The sequence below is a fragment of the Dermacentor andersoni genome, chromosome 1, assembly GCF_023375885.2.
Source record: "Dermacentor andersoni chromosome 1, qqDerAnde1_hic_scaffold, whole genome shotgun sequence".
Taxonomy (NCBI): domain Eukaryota; kingdom Metazoa; phylum Arthropoda; class Arachnida; order Ixodida; family Ixodidae; genus Dermacentor; species Dermacentor andersoni.
In genome coordinates, this window is record NC_092814.1 from 192,748,938 (window position 1) to 192,770,822 (window position 21,885).

The following is a 21,885-nucleotide window of genomic DNA, read 5'->3' on the forward strand; positions in this document are numbered from 1 at the left end:
ATGTTTCCGTCCGGTCACGTCAATTTCACGTCAGGAGATTGGAACAAAAACAGATTGGAATAGTTCTACATTGCAGGGCTCCAGATAAATAGCCGCAGTTCTTCAAAACTCTTTACACTGTCACGACAGCCCTTTGCATATTAATTTACAAAACAATCCAGCCTGTGTGGTATAGCTGGGCTTATTTATAGGCAAGAAAGGTTACCTGACGTTTCATATCGCCTTCGGTTTGCTTCAATACTGCCGGGCACCTACATGGATTATTATTATTATTATTATTATTATTATTATTATTATTATTATTATTATTATTATTATCATCATCATCATCATCATCATCATTTGTTTCCAGAAAGTGCTGTCCTTCATATTCATGAGGAAGAAAAAGCAAGGATGAAATAACCTGAATTAACACAGCTAGCTGGACGAGTTGGTGATTGAACATATTTCTAGGGGTGGGAAGAAGGACAAAAGGAAGTAAACAATACGAGTGCAGATAAACAACTGTATTATTTTTTCAAACAAGTGATTAAATATACAGAGAATAAGATCATGTGATGAAGTGACGCGCACAAGGGGTGAAAGGTGTCAGCCTATTTCGCCATACAAAAACTTCGTTTCTTTATCACGCAGAGAGGTATAAGTGTGGCTGACGCATGCACCCGAGTTGGCATGCATGAAGTATGCTTCGACAATCTCGCGGTTCATTTGATTTCCATTTTTATACAATATTTCGTTTTTTTTTTCAAACAAAGATTCTCATGGGCAATTTCGACAATGCGCGGCCAGATTCAATCCTGTTGAATTCCTGATCACGCCTTGGTGCTCCCTAAAGTGGATGTTAGGGCAGCGTCCCGTCAGCCCAAAGTATCTCTCTGCATGATAAAGAAACGAAGTTTTTGAGTGGCATGATATACTGACATCCTTTCACCACTTGTACGCAACACTTCATCGCATGATCCCATCTGTATATTTAATAACTTGTTTGGAAAAAATTAACCAGTTGTTAGTATGCGCTCGTATCATCCACTTCCTTTTGTCCTTCGTCCGGGTTGCGCTGTTCCCCCCTTGAAATATGATGAAAGAACTTCCCGTTTGTCCTTTCAAAAAACGTAATTTCAATATAGGGAGATTTTGTAGTATGCAAAGCTATCGTAAGCTTCTGTGCTGTTAAATATTCTAAAACGAAAGCACACGAAAACTTCTTTTTTTTTTTTTACAACTGGTGTTCTACATACTATTTGTGTTATCGTAATTGTCAAGGCGTCTTACTTTTCTCATGAATTTTCGGACACATATTCCTTTTTTAATCTTATCCTGCTTTAAGAACGTGCCAGCGAAAATTTCCGATTTCAGATTCCAGACTTCCTCAGGACCCCTAATGCAAAATTTAGCAATTTTCGCGTCATTAGCGAAAACTAGAGCGCTTATCATCAGTGTGGAACATTCGTGGCTCCGCGTGAGCGTGTATGTGAGTTTTGAGAGAGGGAATGAGCTGAGCATGGTCCTTGCTTGCGTGAGTGGTCATGCATTAGAACCTTCAGCGTTGCTTGTAAACAAAATTGAAGAGCGGTGCGTGAAATAGTGAAAGCCGTGCAATGTAAGGCACGTAACCGAATTTTTTCCGCCAAGGAGAATACGTCATTGGGCGAACATATTGGTGAATTGCAGCTCAGGTATACAGAACGGCCGAAGAAACGAGACGACAGACGAGCGCTCGTCTGTCGTCTCGTTTCTTCTGCTTATGTGTATATCTGCGCTGCAATTCGCCAGTATGCTGTACCAACAAGCACAAACAGCCGCACTTGATTAGGCCAACTCAACTCACAATGTACCATCCTTCGCGCTTTCTCGAACAGTTCATGCCATACAACAGACAACATGTATGTATACTAAATACATTAGTATACGTACAACCAGCGTCTTAACTTTCTACGAAATTCGTTAACACGTTCTAAGGGACGTTACGCTTTAGGAAGAACCTCGAAAGCTTGAACAAAGTTTCGGTTCTGCAGAGTCATTTCGCTTCTTGTTCGAATTTCTTCTCACAACCACGCAGCCACAGCACGCGAAAGGCAAATGTTTCGGGTGGATGACCATCTTCCCTTTCATGAACCTTTCACGACCTTAAGGGCTTCCGTACAATTGATTTGCCAACTATATACCCGGTGTTCCACGTAACTTGAACCAAGATTTCTACGAAAGTGGTTCGTCGTAGCTTGGTGTGACAAAAAGTAACATTGCTGTCCGCCCTATCATGCATCCGGAGCACCTTTTCTAGCAGGGTGCCCAGCTGAATAATTGCGAAATTTTGCAATAGGCCATAGAGCTATGCGCGATCTCACATTTGGGACAGTGAGCGACCTCGAGCGGTAATGACAGCACAGGCTAAGCCAGATAACCGTGCGTAGAAGGAACTTTCTCAGCGCGGATCGCGATAGGGCAACGCGCATCCCGTATCGAGTCATAACAAAGCCATCTAGTATTAGTCAAAGGGTAGTAGCACGGTGACATGTGAGATTATACAGAGCACTGAACAACGTCACTTGTTAATTTTGTTCAGGGCTATGAAGGACGCTAGCTGGTTCTTGTTCATTTGGCTAATAACACTAAGCATTTTACAAATAGAGAGAATAAATGAACGCAGAACCAGAGTGCTAACTATCGGGTGACTTATTTTGGACAAGAGTCGTGTGTCTTTATACAAAGGTACAACTACAAAAAATATAATGGTAAGTAATAGAGTTTTATGCAAATCAAGAAACTTACAATTCACCGATGAAAATAAAATTGTCTTTACAGAAACTGTTTCTTACAGAAACAAAACTGTTTTTACAGAAAAGCTCTTATTCTAGAACTGTTTTGAAGAACAGCTGCGAGCCAGTCCCGAAGCCGCACACGGACACACTATTAACAAAGGCGGCCAGTCAATGGCAAATTGTACTTATGAAAGAAAAGCTTTGTGAATTTGGCCGCAAGACTGATTATGTCTAACACGGCCGAGGGTACCTTCTTCTACGTCTTTTGCATTGTCCCTACCTTTGTATAAATACAGGCGTCTTGTCGAAAAGGATGTAGTTGTTAACTTGCGCTTGAATTATCTGGCCCTCTATTACTTGTATCAAACAAGTACTTCGTGCAAGTAAGGTAATATGCAGATGCTTCCGTCAAGCTATTGCCCCAAGCATTTCTTCCTTTCCTGTCTCTGTGAAATGCGAAAATTCGAGTGGATGGCATCCAGATGCGCAAGCGTGTAGTAACGTTTTTCTCACACTGTACGAGCCTAACTTCAAAACCTTAGAAGCATAACCACGTTTGACGTACGTGCATGCGAACGAACGTTTACAGTAGCATCGGAGCACTCATTTGTCAAGCTACATCTGGTACCACACTAGGCCGTTAGCCAGACTAACAAATTCATCTTCTGATTAGAGTCAGCGTATCTCTCAACAGCTAAAATGAAACTGCTGTCCAGGCGTGAATAACTAAACCTGCATATTTGACTATAGATATTTAGGTACATAGGCCGGTCGCAATTAAAACTTCAGGACGATGCGCTAAAATACGTCGTTGACGAGAGAAGTAATAGTACGAAATAGTGACGAAATAGTGACGAAATAGTAATAGCGCAAGAACAAAACAAACGCTTGTGTTTGTCGCCTCCGGTGTCCTTCTTTTGTTTCTTTGCAAATGCGCTTTCGTAAAATCTGACGTTGGTTTCATCTGCCTAGGACTTGCCTCTGTATTTTTCAAAGCTTGGTTGCAGTTACGTGAAACTTGCGCTATAAGTTGAGACATGAAAGGGAAGTATGTGCACAATACTTGGCCGGTTCTTCGCACGCACCACTGTCACTCATGTTTGAAGAGAGAGAAAGAGACGTGTCCGAGGTAAGTTTTGAGCAAGCAGGAACGCAAGCAAAGGTTGCTAAATTTTAGTGCTTTTTTTTTTCTTTCGTTTTGCCCGTGCTTGAATTGCAAATTCATAAGGGGCCTTGAGACGCTTTTGGTCAACGCTGTAGAGTGTTTTTGTCTCTTGTGCTTGTCCTTCTTATTTACTGCAAGCGCGTTAGGCTATGCAAGCGGACTCGCGCATCGGCCGTGGCAATCGTCCACTGATACGTAACTACGGTGCTCTTGTCTTTTTATGTCATTTTATTTATTACAAAAACGAGCATTCGCTCCAAGAGCATAACAGGAGGGCCCTGACACTTTTCATCTGTGCAGCGGAGCTTCAGAGTAAGCCCACGCAGACGGGGGAAGCACCGTCGGTTAGGCACGTGCTTGCCTGGTGGGCCTAGGCTGGCGCTCTGCGACGCAGGACGAGGCTTGCGAACGGCCGACGACTATTATCGTTCGGCATTTACGGGTACTGCGTTCGCTGACACCGTTCCATGCCGTATAAACAGTAGAAGTCACCAGACATTCCTCTGCCAACCTAAAACTCTTATTCTTTCGACACGGGATTTCCGAATCACGACTCTGCAGGCACAAAGGCAACGCGATGAGACGCTATCTCATCCACAAAAGAAGTACGATCATATATATGCAAGGTGGTTCGTTGCTATGCGGCTGTCAGGCCCGACATTGTGAGGCGTCGCTTCATATAGTCCTGAACGCAATCTCTCAGCTGGAGGCGCGTGAATGGGACCCCATACTGATCTACTTGACCGTTGTTCGGCGAGCTGTCGGAGACTGCTCTGTAGCTCCGTTTTCAAGCGGTGCGCTTGTGAACGCGCTGATGCATTTGCTTCTGAGGAAGGGAACCGATCTGTGGTTGCGACGAAGAAATGAAGGGAATATTACGACCGAGCAAAGCAGAACAAATGGGAACGGGGATGTTTCAGGGCCCCTTAGATTAATCTCTCCGAAATTACGACATGCAAGAACCCGTCGAGAAATTGGAGACGAGCGCGGCGCGTTCACGAAGTTTTGTAGCCATTCGCGTTGCTGTGTTGTATACGAGAATTGCCCCGAGAGTAATGACGCGTAGATTTTTTTTTTCTTTCACAAAGAAGTGGCAATCTAGTCTCCGCGCAACTTAGTGTCTTAGAGTAACTGCGTGTCTTCGCAATGCGTGTAATTTTGCCCCCATATTCCTCACCAAATTATACAGCAATTCGCGCCATTGTCGCACTGGAGCGTACGTGACGTACGTGACTTCTGCGATGTTTAAAATTTACGGACAGTTGTGAAATAGCTCGTCACTGTAATTTGCACCTTTTCCTCTTCGCGTGAGTACGATCGCCGTTGCTTTAGAGACGAATGTCTTATTTTTTTTCCATTTGTCCGCGAACACCTGTAACGCTGCTTCAATTTTCGAAGGTCCTTGATAAGTGCATTAAAAGCCAACGAAAATTTGCGAATGTTTTCTTTTTTTTCTAATAAAATTAAAGCACCGTGACCTGTTTATGAGATCTGACAGAAGCAGCGCACTGTGCTTACTGCATTCGGAGTTGCACTCAAGCTACACTTGACGTTACTGACGCTATTTAAGGAAGAGAATAAAAAAAAAGAAGCTGGGGGAAGGGAGCAATGACTTATGTGGCAGCCATCGTAAATAATATCCCGCAACTGTAGCCAACGGGATAATGCAGATGTCTCAAAGAATTTCGGCGCTGCGTAATGTTCTGTGCAACTGCAGGGCTTAGAACCGCCCAAAGCGTTAAGAGCTAAAACGCTGCTGCACATTAAAGGCACGCTGATTTCTTCTTTAGATGCGTTTGTCTGCACATTCCGGGGACTCGCCCTCGCGAACGAAGCTGCTGGTTCTTCTGAGCACAAGTACCATGCAGTTTCCTTTTCGTAGCTAACACAGGCGGTCTTAGGTTGAAAGAAATACGCTTTGAACAAAATATTTTCTAGATGCTCGCCATCTACGCTTCTTACGTAATCCTCCTCGCAGGCCGCCCTCATTATCACCGACGATCCATTGCCATCAGAAAGAACAGAGTTACGTTCGAGACAGTTATTCGGTGGGCGCCATTTTGAGGGAGCTGCTCCGTTGCGCTGATGTTGCGTGCGCGTCCTCGATTTCAGCTGGTGGCGCGTCAACGAGACGAGCGCCACAGAGCTTCCCTGTCGCTTGCTTCCTCGGCCAACACCGAGGCATGCTTCGGTGCTGTCAGATGCAGCTTGGCGCAGAGCGTCCATCTAACACCAGGATAGCTCGGGGAGTAAGCTCTTGCGCCTTCACTTCGTCCCACCAACTTAACGCAATGCAGCGACTGCTGCGGGTCAACCAGTAAGGAATGAGGAGCTGCTTATTTGTGTCTGAAAGGAATAGAGCTCGTCAGTCGCCCACCGCTAAGCATGTCGTGACCCTTATATTCGACAGGCATCGCGTGCGGTAGAATTAGCGGCGAACATTGGGAGAAGTCTAGTTCTGGGTTCTGGTTGGTTGCGGTGGCTGGTGGCATTCTTTGCACGGCACGCAGTGGGTGTGTTGAGTTATAGCGATGTAGGCAGGGGCTAAACTCGCCTCACTGTTTATGCGGAATATTGCACTCATGTCCGCTTACGTAGTAGAACAGACACCTCAGTGCCGGGAAAAGAAGAAACAGAGAAACAAACAAAAGCAGGTCACGCTAAGAACATCGTGGGACGCATGCTCAAACGTTCCGAAGGCGCTAGGCGCCCCACCGGTCTTTTTCGCATCTGTCAAGCATCGCGTGAAGACCTGATCTAAATACACCTGTTCAATTGCCAAGCGACCTTCGCTTTCGGATACTGCATCATCGATGCACGATAAATTACACGCATACCTGACGAACCACGCTGACGTCATAGAACCGGTAGTTGAAACGCAGCCCCTAACGTTTGCCTTAAACTTTGCTTATTATCTTGGGTTAAACAGTAGGCAACTTGAACTTATCTTCTGGAATTAAAGCGTTCAAAATGATGAATTTACCGACTTGATGACGAAGAAATGGAAAAAGATAATTTACAGTAGTTGCGAGTCGTAACTCTTGTCACTACGCATTCAGTGTGCCTCTGGTAGCGGAACTCCTCCTACCTATGCGCGTTTTTGTTGCCCTGTAGTTGCGAAGTATTTCCTTCAAGTCTAAAGTTGCTAGATTATGCTGGTTATGAAAATATGCTTCTTAAAAGCCTAATACAAGAGATTGGCTGCTGTTGGCTTGGATTTATGCTCGCCGTGGTAGGAAACTAAATATAGCTGTCATATCAGAAGTTCTATATATTTTATGTTGCTCACCCGTGTTGCTCTTTAACAATTCACAAATTCACATTATAGGGAAATGATCGGGAAGTAGCGTTAATGTCATGTATCTGCCCGTATATGTATATAGAACTCGCACTCAAGCAAACAAGTTCCTTTCAGGGCATACTAAATCACTTTGAGTAATGCGTTTGCCATCGCAATGTCCATAAAATATAAATTCATAATAGGCGGCCCTGTTTGCAAGCCACAGTTATGTCTGCTTTTTCTTAATTTAGGGTTTAAAAAACCAGCCGTCATTTCTATACTATTCTTGAATTTTTGATTCTAATATAGTCTATCATTTGAGTTTGCTTTATCTAGGCATCAATTCACTTCGAAGTTTTATTTCCTTGTTATATTTTATGTGGGGAGCTCAGTCAAGAAGTAAAAACAACGAGATAATCTTCTACATAACAACCCCTGAATAAGAAACATCAGTCACATTTTATTGTTTTGCGAGCCTTCCCTGTGCTTATGTGAGAGGCTAGTGCTGATGGCACTGTCGCAATAAGTGGGGACCCTATAGTTTTCATTCAATATAGAAGAACGTTCTTCTGCTTGCAATTGCTTTGAAGTTGACTGCTAATCAAGGCGTGCGTGCCTTTTGAAGTGGCAGAGCATATAAAAGAAGTGTTGCTTATTTACACTTAGGTATTTCGTGAACTAAATGGGTCTGGGGCGGTGGCGAGCTCTGCATTTTATTTGTAAGAGTCAATAACATCTATCCATCACTCGCGGTTTCTATGTAGCAGGTGCCGCCAAATATATGATTTCCTCACCCGCCCCTTGCAAGCATAATTGTAGATTTTCCGCCTAGAAGTTTTACCGTCTGCAGTCATGTTGAGAGACCATTTTAAAGAGGATCTCTTTGCAATAAAATGTATCCCTATTCCATTAAATACGTGACGTGCGGGCAGAGAGGCATGTTCAGGTGATCTGATGTACTTGAGACAGTTCATCAAGCACAAGGTCCACCATATAGCTGGTGCCGTCTCTTGGCGCTGAGATTGCGTAGCACTTGTCACTGCGAGAAATGTGGTCGAAAACGAACGCACGAAATTCTCTGCCAGCTAAACCACCAAGGCGGCTTCCATCACGTGCATTTTTATCACTGTGCATGTTCGATAATTCCTCTAGTACCTAATCATAAGGTAGCACTGCAGATGCAGCCTCTGAGCAAGGTTTTTTCTATCGAGTGGGCTCGGTGAAAAGAAAAATAACTTCTGCGAGGCAGCATGTTTCTTCTGTGTGGTGTTAGTTACGAAAGACAATCGTGTGCTCAAGGCTGCTTTGCTTAAGTGGACACTAAGCATTATTTAGCGCGTGACGACATTGAAATAAAACACTGTGTCCGTCCCACCCTTTCTGTGGTTGATTATGGCTTCTACATAAGTTGTTATGCTATTGAGGTGCAGCAAGCCAAAATACAAGCCTGAAACAACGGGCTAGCATTTCCAGCGTAATTCGCGCGCAGCATCCGCGAGGCTTGAGACAACAATACAGGCAAGTCACGGCTGTACTCTGCCATTCTGATTCGAATTGACGCGAAATATAATTTAAAGACAGTAAATAATAAATACTTATTTTGGGAACTAACTTCAAGAAGGCAGTGGCAAAATCACTCATATCTTTGCCGTAGACTGAGGCCACTACGTATCAAGATCGCTTACGTTTCGCGATGTGCTGTTCTTACACGATCTTTCATACATAACAATACAGAAACTACCTATGTGAAGCCGCATGGGCAATTTACTTTTTTGCATTTCGTAATTTTATGGCATCATTCAGGATAGTATCACGCTTTCCTTTTTTCACTACGTGCTTTAAGAAGCTTTCCGTACTCGTTAAACACTTGTATCAAGCTTGGCGGATGCCATCGGAGGTTATTGTTTCCAGAAGGGAGAGTTATTGCGAGGCACAACCATGCTTAGCGTTTACATTGGCGCGCTCCAAAACGACCTTTGCTAGAAGCTGCTCATAAGCAGCGTGCCTTTGGCTGACGCAACGGGAGACTTTACCATGTGCCACGGCACTCCTATTGACTGAACACTTTCCTCAATTCGTACCACTCTGTTGTCATGGCCTGCGACGACCTGTCGCATCATGTCCACCTTTCTCAGCGGCCTTAGTTATCTACCATGGTTATCTGGTCGGGATTTAACGAGGGAAATCGTTACTCTAGCATCCTGCACTATAGCGAAGACCACTTTCTTTCATTAGCCCTTGCGCTTTGATTTCAATACCCTAAAGGTAGGAGTGTCTAGAAGTACACACATGTGCGCGCCAGGCGAAAAAAAAATCACCAAGCAGTCAGCACATCACTTGGAGTCACCCTCTTCCTCTCACACAGGAGCTGATGAGCATCACCTCCACCTCCACAGAGAACCGTCCGAAACGCAGAAGATGAGCACGGGTACAAGTGACATCTACCCAGCCGAGATGGGCGCCTCACTCGAGGTCACCCTCTTCTTCCTCGGAGCTAGTGATCATCATTTCCATGTCCGAAGACCTGTATCCTCTCACGCGCACATGCTTCTTTGCGGCGGGACGCTTGTGCGGAGGTCGCTGTTGCTGCTGATGCTGTGGTGTCTGTGCCTTACCCGCAGCTGGAAGCTGCTGGAGTTGATGTTGTTGCTGTTGAGTTTGTCCTTGCCCAGTAGTGACGGTGCCACCTTCCATAAAAGAGGTCTGTTGCACGTGGTTCGTGACCGGGAGTGGATCTGCTGCGCCGTCTTGAAGTCTGTAGGTCTGATATTCCTTGGCCGGAGGATCCTGCATCAGTATGTTCGCCTCGCTCTCGAATGGCTTGTAGTCGTAGATATGTCTCAGTGACATAAGCAGTGGGCAGTAGAGAAGATTGGATATGGCTATGAAAATGTTGAGGGCCGTAAATCCAATGCTCTCGACAATACCACCAGCGATGATGGGGCCGATGGCGTATGCCAGCGAGTACGAGATGTCAGCGATGGCGTAAATGGAGCCGTAGACAGACACATAACGCACGTCGACCAAGTATCCCAGCGTGGGTAACAACGAGGTGTCGACCTGGGCGATGCCAAAGCAGATGCCCGAGAGCGGTATGATGAGAACCCAGTAGGAACGGGCAAAGGGCACGATAAAGCTGCTCAGCCCTTCGAGTGCCAGGCCAAAGCAAGCGATAGCCCATTGGTATTGTGGGTACTGGCGTGCCATGCGCACTGTCAAGTAAACGCCCGCCACGTGCGGGAAGAAAGCTGGCAGCCAGATGAGACCGATCTGCCAGTCATCCACGTGCATGTTATCCTTCATCCAGATAGAGATTGTCGGTTCGAGGAAGGCCAGCGATACGTTGGACATCATAAGCGCCCCTGCGGCCACAGCGATGTACGGGTCGATGAAGAGGCGCCAGATGGGGGTACCTGCGGGCCGCTGGACGCCCATTGCACGCATCTGCTGCTTCACAGGCTGCATCACGAACAGCAGAAGGATGCCGTCGATGAGCGAGACGAGGGAGAGGATGATGAAGGGAACCTCTTTGCCTGCGAATTCGTAGAGGAGGCCGCCGAACGGAGGGGCAACAAGGCAGCCGAAAGAGATGAAAGCCAGTGCTATGCCAAGCGCTTTGGTTCGTTCGGACTCCTCAGTGAATCGGTCAGCGATCATAGCTAGCCCAGAGGTGTCCGCAAAAGCGGAGCCGACGCCTTGTAGACTCCTGGCAAAGAAGAGCACGCCGTAGCTCTTGCCGCAGGCGAATATTGCCGTAGACAGGAACATGATACTTAGACCGAACATCATGGGAATGTCGTAGCCGATCCTGTCGATTAGAGCCCCCGAGAAGGGATTAATAAACAGCTGAACGATGGCCTTGGAGGCGAAGAGGACGCCGACCGCCGACTCTTCGCCTTCGTAGACGATGTGGCCACCCGTGCGACGCCATTCGGTGCGGTTCGTGACCACGCCGTTCACGGTGGCGTTCACCACGAAGGAGGACATGTTGCCACCCTCGGTGTGCGTGTACCAGGCGTCGATGCTGCGCAGGTACTGCGGGATGATGGGTACGATGACCATGTACAGCATGTTGTCCAGCAGGAGGGCCACGCACACAATGAAGAGGATGAGCCGCCTCTGGCTCTTGGGCTCCTCGATTTTGTCGTTGAGGCGGCGCCATATCTGCGACGTGTCTTGATTGATGATTGGCAAGACCGCCATGGCTGCTGCTGGCCGTGCCCGCGGGAGCCGCCCGTGCAGCAGCAGCCACCACCTCAGCCGCCGCCGCCGCCCTCCGCCTCGGCTGCTCCCTTGGGGACAGAGACGGGACAGACAGAGACAGACATGAGGCTCGGGCCAGGAGGGACGTCTACGGCACGAGGTGGAGGGCGGCGTGGCGCGGCGGCGGCCTGCGGGCGATCCCCGAGGCTTCGCGAGCGTTTGCTCCTCCTCGCTTAGCGTTAAGGCCTGCGCGGCGCGAAACACTTGCGCCGCAGCCATCGGGGACAGCTTGCCAGGGCCCAGCCAAGCCGCCCTCTCTCTTGTGCACTGTGACAAGAACACTCCAAAGCACACTGCACGGGGATTCGCGAGGATAGCCAAATAGAAACAGGCAGCACTTTCCCCTCCATGAAACGCAACCTCTTCGGTGACTCGGAGTTATGCGTTATTGTGCACTGCGACCAGGGCGGTAAACAGCTCAATGTGCTGTTTTTGATACAGCCTGAACCACGCCATTCACTCTATTAAAGCTCACACAATCTCGCGGGAAGTAAAACTGGTCACCTATTGTTTTTATTGCGTTTTGTTTCAAGTGAACTGTACGCCAAAACCGTCAGTTTTACTACAAGGGGATGGGATGAATGATTTTCGATACAGCAAGCGGAACTTCGCGTGGGCGTAAGACGGTGATACCTTATCAGACCGTGAGCCTCGAGTCTGGGCATTCGTTAAATGTGAGCTCCGTTCTAAGTGTATAGGAGACTGAAGTATTACGATAAATAAATGTTATAGTTCTGATAGTGATCCATGGGTAGCGACTCACGATATTTGAAACAATCGGTGTCCTCAAGATAATTGTGAAGGAGATCGACATGATTTGACTAGGATAAATGTCAGGCTTGGGCACACGCTATACGGTGAAGGTGGCGTCACACACTCTTATCGTTGCAGGTTCACCGTAGTCGATATCTCACACTAACACATTAATTCGGCACGAGATCAAGAGTTGCAAAAGCTGGTTTATATTGCAGTCGCTCAAATTACCCAGTGAATGTGAACATGCGACCACTGGTCACTGCGACATCGGCAGACGCTGTAAGCTGCTCCATAGATGCAACGGCATGCACGAAAACGTCTGGTGCATCCATGTATACCTGTTGCACTTTTGGGTGACCACGCTAAATGAAATACAGCGAACAGCAATGAACGGGACGATTGACTCATTAAGTGCCTCGGCCAATCCACACCCACCGCCATCCTTTCTGCTCAGTTAAAAGAAATGGAAAACAAGAAATTCCAGCATGACTATCAGCAAAATGGAAATCCAACCAGAGGCAATCCAAATTAAAAGCACCCCTCATGCACGCAGGCACACGCCAGAGCCATTCAGGACCGCTATACGAGGTTCCGGAAGGACTCGCCTGGCCGCGCGTTAGTATAAAGCCCGCCGGTGCGAAGGTCCTCCCTTCCAAAGTGCTTGCGGGGTAACGTTTTCGCCCGGAATTTGTTCGCCCGAGCAGCAGCGACGTCCCTCTCCACCCGCATTAAATATTCAGCAGTGCGTAGAGGGTGCGAGTGGGGGCTCGGTCGGTCGTTCCTTAATAGGCTAAATTAGTCCCCAACGTTGCAGCCCAGTCCCCTAGGAGTGGCAGTTCTGTGCGAACATCTTGTGTGCCTGTGAGCGCCACGTGTGTGTCTGTGTGGGCACACGGAGGAGTCCCCAGAATCGCGAGGTCGAAAAAACAACGCTTGCTTCCTCATCGTCCGCGGCTTAAGCGAAGTATATAAAGGATGGGGCTAGCGATTTTTGTTTTGCGAAAGATGTGGCTGCACGCTAGCAGAAGAGAGAAAGAAAGAGAGAGAAGGAGGGGGGGAGAACTCCCTTTTGAAACACTGATTCACAGGGCGCCGCACCTATCTTAAGAGGCGTGTTATAACAGAAGGGTTGAATCACAAGCAGTTCCACTTGGTACGAATTCACAGGATGACACCAGTTTCGAGATATTAATTCCCGAACTTTGTGGAGAAATGCATTGGCGTTCCAGTTATTTTCGTGCTCCAATGCATAAAACGACGTTTTGTTAAGGAAATAACTGGAACGCCAATGCTTTCCCCGCAATGTTCAAGAATGAATATCTCGAAACTGGTGTCATCCTGAGAATTGGTACCAAGTGGATTCGCCTTGCGAACTCCTCGACTAGAATTTGTAGGTTGCAATATGTGCCATTGTGTAAATAGTTAAAAATTAATCAGTGAATTTTTGTTATTTAGTTGATTATCTGCCACAGGCAATTTCTCAAAATTTTTGAGAGTGTTCGCTGAAACACACGGGAAAATCAATATCGTAGCACAAGGTGTTCTTTTCACTCGTCCTGTATACTTCCCCAGCCGGTACATGTAGATTCCATAACTGTAAAATAAGTGCATAACACGAGAAAAGAAGTTTGCGACTGGAAATAACTCTGAAAGTGGCATTTAGAGGGGTACGTATTTCTTCTTAGGGGTACGTATTTCCCGTTTTCTAACCGTGCGCATGAATTTCCTTTTTCTCTCCCTCTCATTTTCTGCCTGCAGCTCAGTTGTATTCTATAATCTGCACGAGTATAGCGTTTATCGTGTAAGTACACTGGCTCCACCCCCTCATGTTTGGGCTTTGCCTTTTGGACGTCTCTCAGCGCTCGATGGCTTAAAACGCGAGGATGCATTTAGAACTCTCGCGGCCTGATCAATCCATGGCGTGACCGCAATACCTCGCCCGGCAGACGAGGAAACGTCCTCCGCCGACGCGCCATCGACTGCCGCACCCCCACCACCCCCTTCTTTTCCTCATGCATCGCGTATGAAGTGGCATTGATTGGTCGGTAAACAGAAGAGCGCCCCGATTCCACCCCAACCCCCTCCTCCCTTCCATGGCCTCCTCCTCCTCCTCTTCCATCACGCTTGAGCCGACTTCTTCCTCACCCTCCCTCAGTTTCTTTTTTGTCTCCAGTCACCCTCATGCGTCGATTCGTCGTTGTCGCCCCGACACCGACGCCATTTGCCTACCACGGCAGTCAGTGGCGCGCGGGACGTTTCTCACGTGGCGTCCGCGAGACTTTTCGGCGACAACCTTCTCTGTGAGAACGCACGACGTCAACCTGTCCTTCTGCAAAGCTAGCGAGCGTTTCGTGCTGAAACTTCATTTCCTATATCGACAGCGAACAAAACAAAAAGAGGTTCCGAGAACGCATGCAAGCTGGCTACTAAAGGTTTTATGAAGGGCTGCCCAGACGGGCGAGTTTGGTAATGAAATGCACATGCGTCCGCTTGCTTGCGCGCTATTTTGCTTTATTGTATGGTCGTATGGTTGCTGAGGGGAAGACAGCGAAGACCCGTTTTGGAAGGCGAGGGGAGTCGCGTTTTCTGACAATTCCGCTGCCCTCTGTTTCGGCTATCTTCTGTCGAATAAGAGTGGCAGACCTACAAATCGCAGCGTAAGCACGAGATGCCACATGTAGTTAAGCGCGTGCGTGTCTCCCACTGGAACGATGTAGAGGGGGTGCGAACTTAAATCCTTCGTCTGCGATTCGCCCGCTGTGCTTCAGGCGCCTTCGTCTAGACCACACGTTGTGGGGCCAGCTCGGCCATGCCTTGTGCGTGGCCGGGGGAGGAGTCTGCCAACCACTCTACATGGGAGTCAGCTTTTCGCGCAAACGCGAGGTTTGGCAGGTTCGCCTGAATGGCCGCCTGACTCTGAGGGTAATATCAAAATATGTGTACATTTATCGAGAAGCTGCCACATGTCGTATCAAATGGCTTTATTGACTCCCCTGTACGTAGTACCTGAAGTGGGGGAAACAACGTGAACAGGGCATCATTACGTGCGCACTTTTGGCAATAATATGTACTGCATGAGGAATGAGGGTGCAAGAAATAAAATAAAGGAGCAAGAAAGAACAGAAGCTGCTTTCGCAAAAGAGTTCGGACGCCACAGATGTTAGTAAGAGCAGGCTCCGGCAAATCATTTTAGGGAACGTCATATTAGCCAAGGTGTCCAACCAATGCCAAAATGTTCTTACGGAAGAAAAGCTTAGTGAATTCTGCCCCACATTTGGCGATTTCCTCACATTTGCCGCATGTTTTCTCGCTCTATCATTACTACCATGTTTTATCAATCAATCAATCAATCAATCAATCAATCAATCAATCAATCAATCAATCAATCGAAATTGCTCGAGATAGAAAATTTCGTACAGTGCTCCAAGCTAAAGCATAAACGAGTGATTGCACCCCCTGAATTTCGAAATCTTTGAGCTCAAGTGCTACCACGTAGTCGCACAACTTGCACAGACACGAGCATTGCAGCTACGTTCACGTGTCCCTCTCGTTGCTGCGTATTGCACCATTTGCTGGCAGAATGGAACGCTCAAGGGCGGAATTCACAAAGGAAACTTAAGAACAAATCTTGTAAGAAAATTCTTACGGAAAAAGCGTATTCACAAAGCCATAACTGTTCGTAAGATCAGCAAGCTTGCGATGCCCACCGCTGCAAAGACGAGCGCTGTAGTCGAAAAAAAAAATTGCGGATCCCACGCACTGTGGCAATCGATGTAAATGAAGCTGTGTATGCTGATTGCTTTGAGTGACGATAATTAGCGGTTATGTTGGCGGCGAATGTGTAATTTCTTCAGTGTTTAGTCCAATACGGCAGTAGTGAGTTGATGTTAACCGTTACCTTGCGTGCACCACTGCTGTTTGCGCAGTCCACAGAACACATAGGGAGACGTGTTTGCTTGAGGCGTTGATGTGCGTCATCGTTCATAATCTCTGAGAGTTGAGCATTACCATTGCCTCACATGGCACATCGCATCGTGGCAGAAGTGTTAAGTTTTAATTGAATTATGGGGCTGTACGTATTTCAATTAGTTATTATAAAATTGTATGCATACATTGTATAAATACATTCGCGGTCTGCACTACGTTTCGCTGCGTAACAAAGGCCCTCCTGTTTCGCGCGACGCTTCCTTCGTGCCTGGGCGTCCTCGGCGCTGAGTGCACGCTTTGGAGTCATTTTGCTGGCACGTGTCTACGTGCTCCTTCTGCGTAAGTGGCCAGCACGCTGTTGAGACCCCAGCTCCAAGCGCTCTCTTCAGGCTACGGATGATTGTAATGCTTACACTATCACAGACCACCACGTGACCTCCACATCCGAGCACCTGCATTTTTATCGCGTAGGAAAGCAAGCATAGCACGTGCCATACGCGCAAACTGCGCATCCCGGCCTGCGGCGGAGCCGGCCGGGGTGCGAGCCGGCGTAAGAAGAAATTTCTGTGATAGGGGGTACCAGTCTTACAAACATAATTATATCTATCTGCACCGGCTGCTCGAGCTGACGCGGGTAAGCGTTGGAACGCTCTGTTACGGCCGACTGGCCAGAGGCCACAACTGAAAGTCGAGGATGGCGCGTGCTGGTTCTTTGTGGCGCGCTCTGATTTGTCATCTCAAAGTGCATTGATCAGTTTTAGTGCATAATCTTATTGGGCGTGAGCTTCTATGTAAGACAGCAGCATTAATGTTGTGCTGCGAACTTCCGCTTAGTGTCTATTGGGCTGTTTCTTCATGCGCTCAATATACTGAATTTTCATAGTAGTCATGACGCTCTACTGGGTAGTAGCATATAGAAGTGTAATGTCCGTCCCTGACAACCGTCAAGCGTGTCACTGGTGTGTTTTGAGCACTTCTATAGTTTTATTTTTCTAGTTTAAGCTTTTTATCGCTCAAGCGGTTGCGGGTGATTATTCTTCCGGATGCTTTTGAGGCTATAATTCTCCATGCGAGATGCGAGGCGTGATAAGGAGACGATCAGCGTAGGTGTAGCTAATTGCGGACAGCATTTAGGTAAGAGAAGTCTTTCTCTTTTCTTTACCTATCTGCAATTACCTATCTGCAAGATCATTCTTTGTGTTAACTGACGATGGCCCAACTACGCGACGCTATACCAGCAGGGGCGTTCCTCAAGGCGGTGCTCTCAGCCCGACGCTATTCAACCTCGCTCTTGTTGGACATGCTGAATACTTGCCAGCTACCATTACAAAAATTTCAATATACGCTGACGACATCTGTGTCTGGACTTCGGCAGTCACACGTCCTCAGATACGTGCGCGACTTCAAAGAGCGGCCACTTTGACAGCGAACTACTTGTGTAAACAGGGTCTCAGCATATCACCAGAAAAATGCGCACTAGTAGCATTTACTCGCAAACCGATGACGCCTTATGTCGTCTCAATCAATGGGCGGACCATTTCCTATGTCCGAACCCACAGATTCCTTGGCGTAATTATTGACCGAGACCTCTGTTGGAGCCCGCAAGTGGCCTACATGAAACGGCGCCGGACAGAAACTTCCTAGTTGTTTAAATACTTGACAGGAAAGACGTGGGGGATGTCAGTAGGTGCAATTCTTAAACTCTACAGAGCTCTCTTTCTGGGTTTTCTAAGATATAGTCTACCTGTACTGAACACCTGCAAGACAAATATTCGTGTTCTGCAGGCAGCACAAGCTCAAGCACTCAGAGTCTGCCTTGGTTTGCCCAGATGCACGTCAACAGAGGCAACTCTTGCGATTGCTCGGGACCATCCAATGCAAACTCACATCATGGTGGAAACCCTGAGAACGCATATCAGACATTTGGCACGGGCCCCCTATCACCACCTTGCAGCCCTACCTTCAGACAGGCACCAATCATCATTCTCTAAAACTATCATCAAGTACAACGACAAACTTCCCTCGGGCTTCACCACTGCATCTAAACCATCGATACGCCCTTGGTGTCTTATCAGCCCCACAGTCCATCTCAGTTTACCAGGAATCGGGAAAAAGTCTGGACTGTCGTCGCCTGTGCTTAAACAACTGTCTCTGCTTCTTCAGCACGAGAGGTACGCGGACAGTGAACACATTTATACTGATGGTTCCACAAACATTCAGTGTTCGTCCGGTGCTGTGGTTGTCCCAGCAAAAGCTATTACCATCAGCTTTAGGACTGACCACCCAACAACATCAACATCTGCTGAACAAGCTGCTCTTCGCGCTGCATTTCGCTTCGTCAATCGGGAGCCACCTCGACAATGCTCAATCTTCAGCGACACAAAGGCAGCCCTACAATCTGTACAATCAGCTCTGCGTCGCGGGCTATTCGAACAGCTCATATTCGATATTAGATGCCTACTCCATACATCACAGGAGAAAGGACACCACGTGACGTTTCAGTGGCTGCCAAGTCACTGCGGCGTCACTGGAAACGAAGACCCCGATAATGCCACTCGGGCAGCTCTTGAAGACGCACAAGAAGAGGCCATACCGCTTTCACGATCCAACGCAGCTAGCAGACTTCGAGTGCTTGCACGGGAGATCACGCTCTCTCTATGGTGCACACCAAGCAGCCAGACCAATCGGAGCAATCGTCAACACGACCTACCCTCTTTGATGCGTCTCTATATGCCAACTGGACTCCGCCGAAGAGAGGCGACTCTGCTTTGTCGCTTATGGCTAGGGGTGGCTTTCTAGAAATCTTACTCCTTCCGCATTGGAATGGCCGACAACGCTCTCTGCAATGCCTGTCTTTGCGAGGAGACGCTGGAACACATTCTGTGCGACTGTCCTGAATATAATGTTCAGCGACAGTCCCTGGGATCTGTTCTAGCGCACCTTGATATTAGAGCATTGTCCCTCGACACGATTTTCACAAGCCGCCGACAGAAGGCATCGCAGGTGAAGGCGACGAAGGGACTACTTCGGTTTTTGAAAGAGACGGGATTGGACAAGCGGCTGTGACAGTGATATCACGTACCATGCCAGATTCACGTACCACTCCAACGGACGATGTGTGTGTGCTGTGCTATGTGCTCTCTCTCCCTCTCCCCCTTCCCCATCTTTCATCTTCCCCATCCCTCTCCCATGTGTAGGGTAGCAAACCGGTTAAGCTAAACTGGTTAACCTCCCTGCCTTTCCTTCTCCACTTTATCCTTCCTTCCTTCCTTCCTTCCTTCCTTCCTTCTCTTTTCTTTACTGTTCTTTTCATTTTCTTAATTTCTTTAATATGGGCCCCTGAGTGCTAGTTATGACACCACATTTATTGTTGACGCTCAGGATGAGAGCTCATATACGTTATATATCGCATGCATGGCACAGTATTGGTAATGTCAAAGTTTCATCGTGAACTCGTTGGCTTAAGTCAAATCGAGCTTAGACAATATTGCACCAAACTTTTCTGCTTTCTTTGATGGAATGAGGAAGGTACCATACCACCATCTTCCTTCCTTTTCGCATCCTATCTCTCTTATTCCCCAAACCCCTTCCCCAGCTTGGAGTAGCAGGCTAGAGGCATTTCACTCAGGCCGACCTCTCCACCTTTCTGTCGTTAAATATTATCTCTCTCTCTCTCTCTCTCTTGATGGAATGTACTGTCAATGTCGTACATATAGCGTATATAGGGAGGGTGTCCCACGTAACTTGAGCCAAACATTAAAAATATGCAAATGGCACGTAGATGGACAGAACCAAGGTAATGTTGTTTGCCGTCGCTTGGAGTTACTCCGATGACTTCTCTTATTCCGTTTAATTAAATAATTAGTCTAAATAATTAATCAACTTCTCAACTATTATAATTAGATGAAAAGTGTAAATGAGAAAATTGTAGAGCGACATGAAAAACTCCCGATACAGCTTTCTGTCCCTCAATACGTGCTACATAAAAGTGGTTTTACGAGCGTGAAAAAAGCCCGTGAATACACGTAAAGTGCCTCGAGCGGCCAGTCGCGCGGCAATTTTGCGTGTATTTGCGGGCTTCTTTCACGGCCGGAAAAACACTTTTATGTAGCACGTATTGAACAACAGAAAGCTGTATCAGAAGTTTTTCATGTCGCTCTACAATTTTCTAATTTACCCTTTTCATCTAATTATAATATTTGGGAATTTGATAAATTATTTAAAACTAACTATCTAATTAGGCGGAATGAAAAAAATTATCGGAGTGTCTCTAAGCAACGGCAAACAACATTACCTTGGTTTTGTCCAGTTACGCGGTATTTGCATATTTTTAATGTTTGGCTCAGGTTACGTGGAACACCCTGTATGATCATATGGGGGCAGGAACATACTAACAATGATATTTCATTTGTTTTTCTTTTTTTCCTTTTCGCTCTTTGTCAGTATGTAGACGGCGAAGTGCTCCACCTTTTTATCACCGCAATTTTTCGGTCGTGAGCGGTAGGTAATAAGAAAGAAATAGCATCTTTCGAAGAGAATCGCTAAATTATACCGGTCGGGCTTTATTCTTCGCTACTTGCAAGGTTCGTTTGCGTTTGCTTTTTGGGCGTAGTGAGTGTACAGATAGTGACGGCTCTGGCAATGTGCATTGTGGCTGGATGTTCTTATGTGGCCGATACAGCGCGCTCTTGATATGCATATTGTATACCAGGCGATACCGGCGTTTAAGGATGTTGTTTTCGTACGCTATTTTTCCGTTCTACTTTTCATTTATTTTATTATCTTTCACGTTTTTTAATAGCTGGAGTTTATTTTTGATGACTCATATAGCCGGTACTTCGGTAGACTATTTTCCTGGGGTCTCATAATTTAATAAACACCAAGAACTTAGCGAATGTTCGTTTTTCGCATATGGTCCGAAGCCGTTCAGCAGCTTTGCACAAAACATGCTGGTCCAAGCATTGTTGCCTTTGTCAAAACATCAAAATACTCTTCAATGGCTGACACTTGCTAACCACGCATGCTTGACTTCATTCTTGATTTTTTTTTTCGGTTGCTTGCTTTTGAGCAAGTGAATATGCGTAGGATCATATGAGGCATCTTAGGCTGTTGACAAAAGGTTAAATAAAAGGAGCCTTTATGTTTTCGCATACTTTCACCAATTCCTTTCATTGAAGCCTTTCATCGTCAGTTTCCTTCGTTGTGACGTAGATCGAACGAATTATATATGCAAAGTCAGATCCAAAAAGCAACGAATGCGACTGTGACTCTTGTCGACGCACGTTCCACTAGAAGCCACGACTAATCGCCCTTCGTAAGAAAGTAATCGGGTGCTTGAGGTTGTTTGGGGACTCGCGGCTACAACCGCGCCCGATATTTGCGCCTGAGGGTTAGCAGAAAGTTAAATTATGAAACAAGGAGTCTTAGCAGTAGAAGGGCGCAAAAGGACGAATTTACTTCCCGGAGAACAGTAGCAATGCGTACATACTGGCCGTTGGAATCAGTCAAGAAGCCCGCGTTAACACGGGCCCGTCTCGTTGTCGTCTTCTTCCTCTAATCTTTAACAGAAATACAAACGGTAATCCGAAACTGAAGGAATGAAGTGCTGGCACCTCTCATACTCAAAATTCCCGAAGCCGTCGCATTCTTATTTGCGGCTCGCTTGTTTCCCGCGTGCGAACCAAAGCGACTAAATGGTTCAGGCTCTTTCAGCGTCTACGATGTCACACGCTCGT

The 21,885-nt window shown here is 46.9% G+C and overlaps 1 protein-coding gene across 2 annotated transcripts in view; it reads right to left on the reverse strand.

The window, feature by feature from the left end:
- VAChT (Vesicular acetylcholine transporter) overlaps positions 1-21,885 on the reverse strand; it is a 271,655-nt gene that overhangs the window by 212,455 nt on the left and 37,315 nt on the right. Inside the window, exon 2 of one of the 2 annotated variants that reach the window (XM_055062905.2) lies at positions 751-11,496. The exons of the other annotated variant lie outside the window; for it this stretch is intronic. Within the exon in view, the coding sequence (XP_054918880.1) occupies positions 9,668-11,407 (1,740 nt within the window). The 5' untranslated portion in view covers positions 11,408-11,496 and the 3' untranslated portion in view covers positions 751-9,667. Of the gene's footprint in view, positions 1-750; positions 11,497-21,885 lie in introns of those variants that run through there. 2 annotated transcript variants of the gene reach the window in all.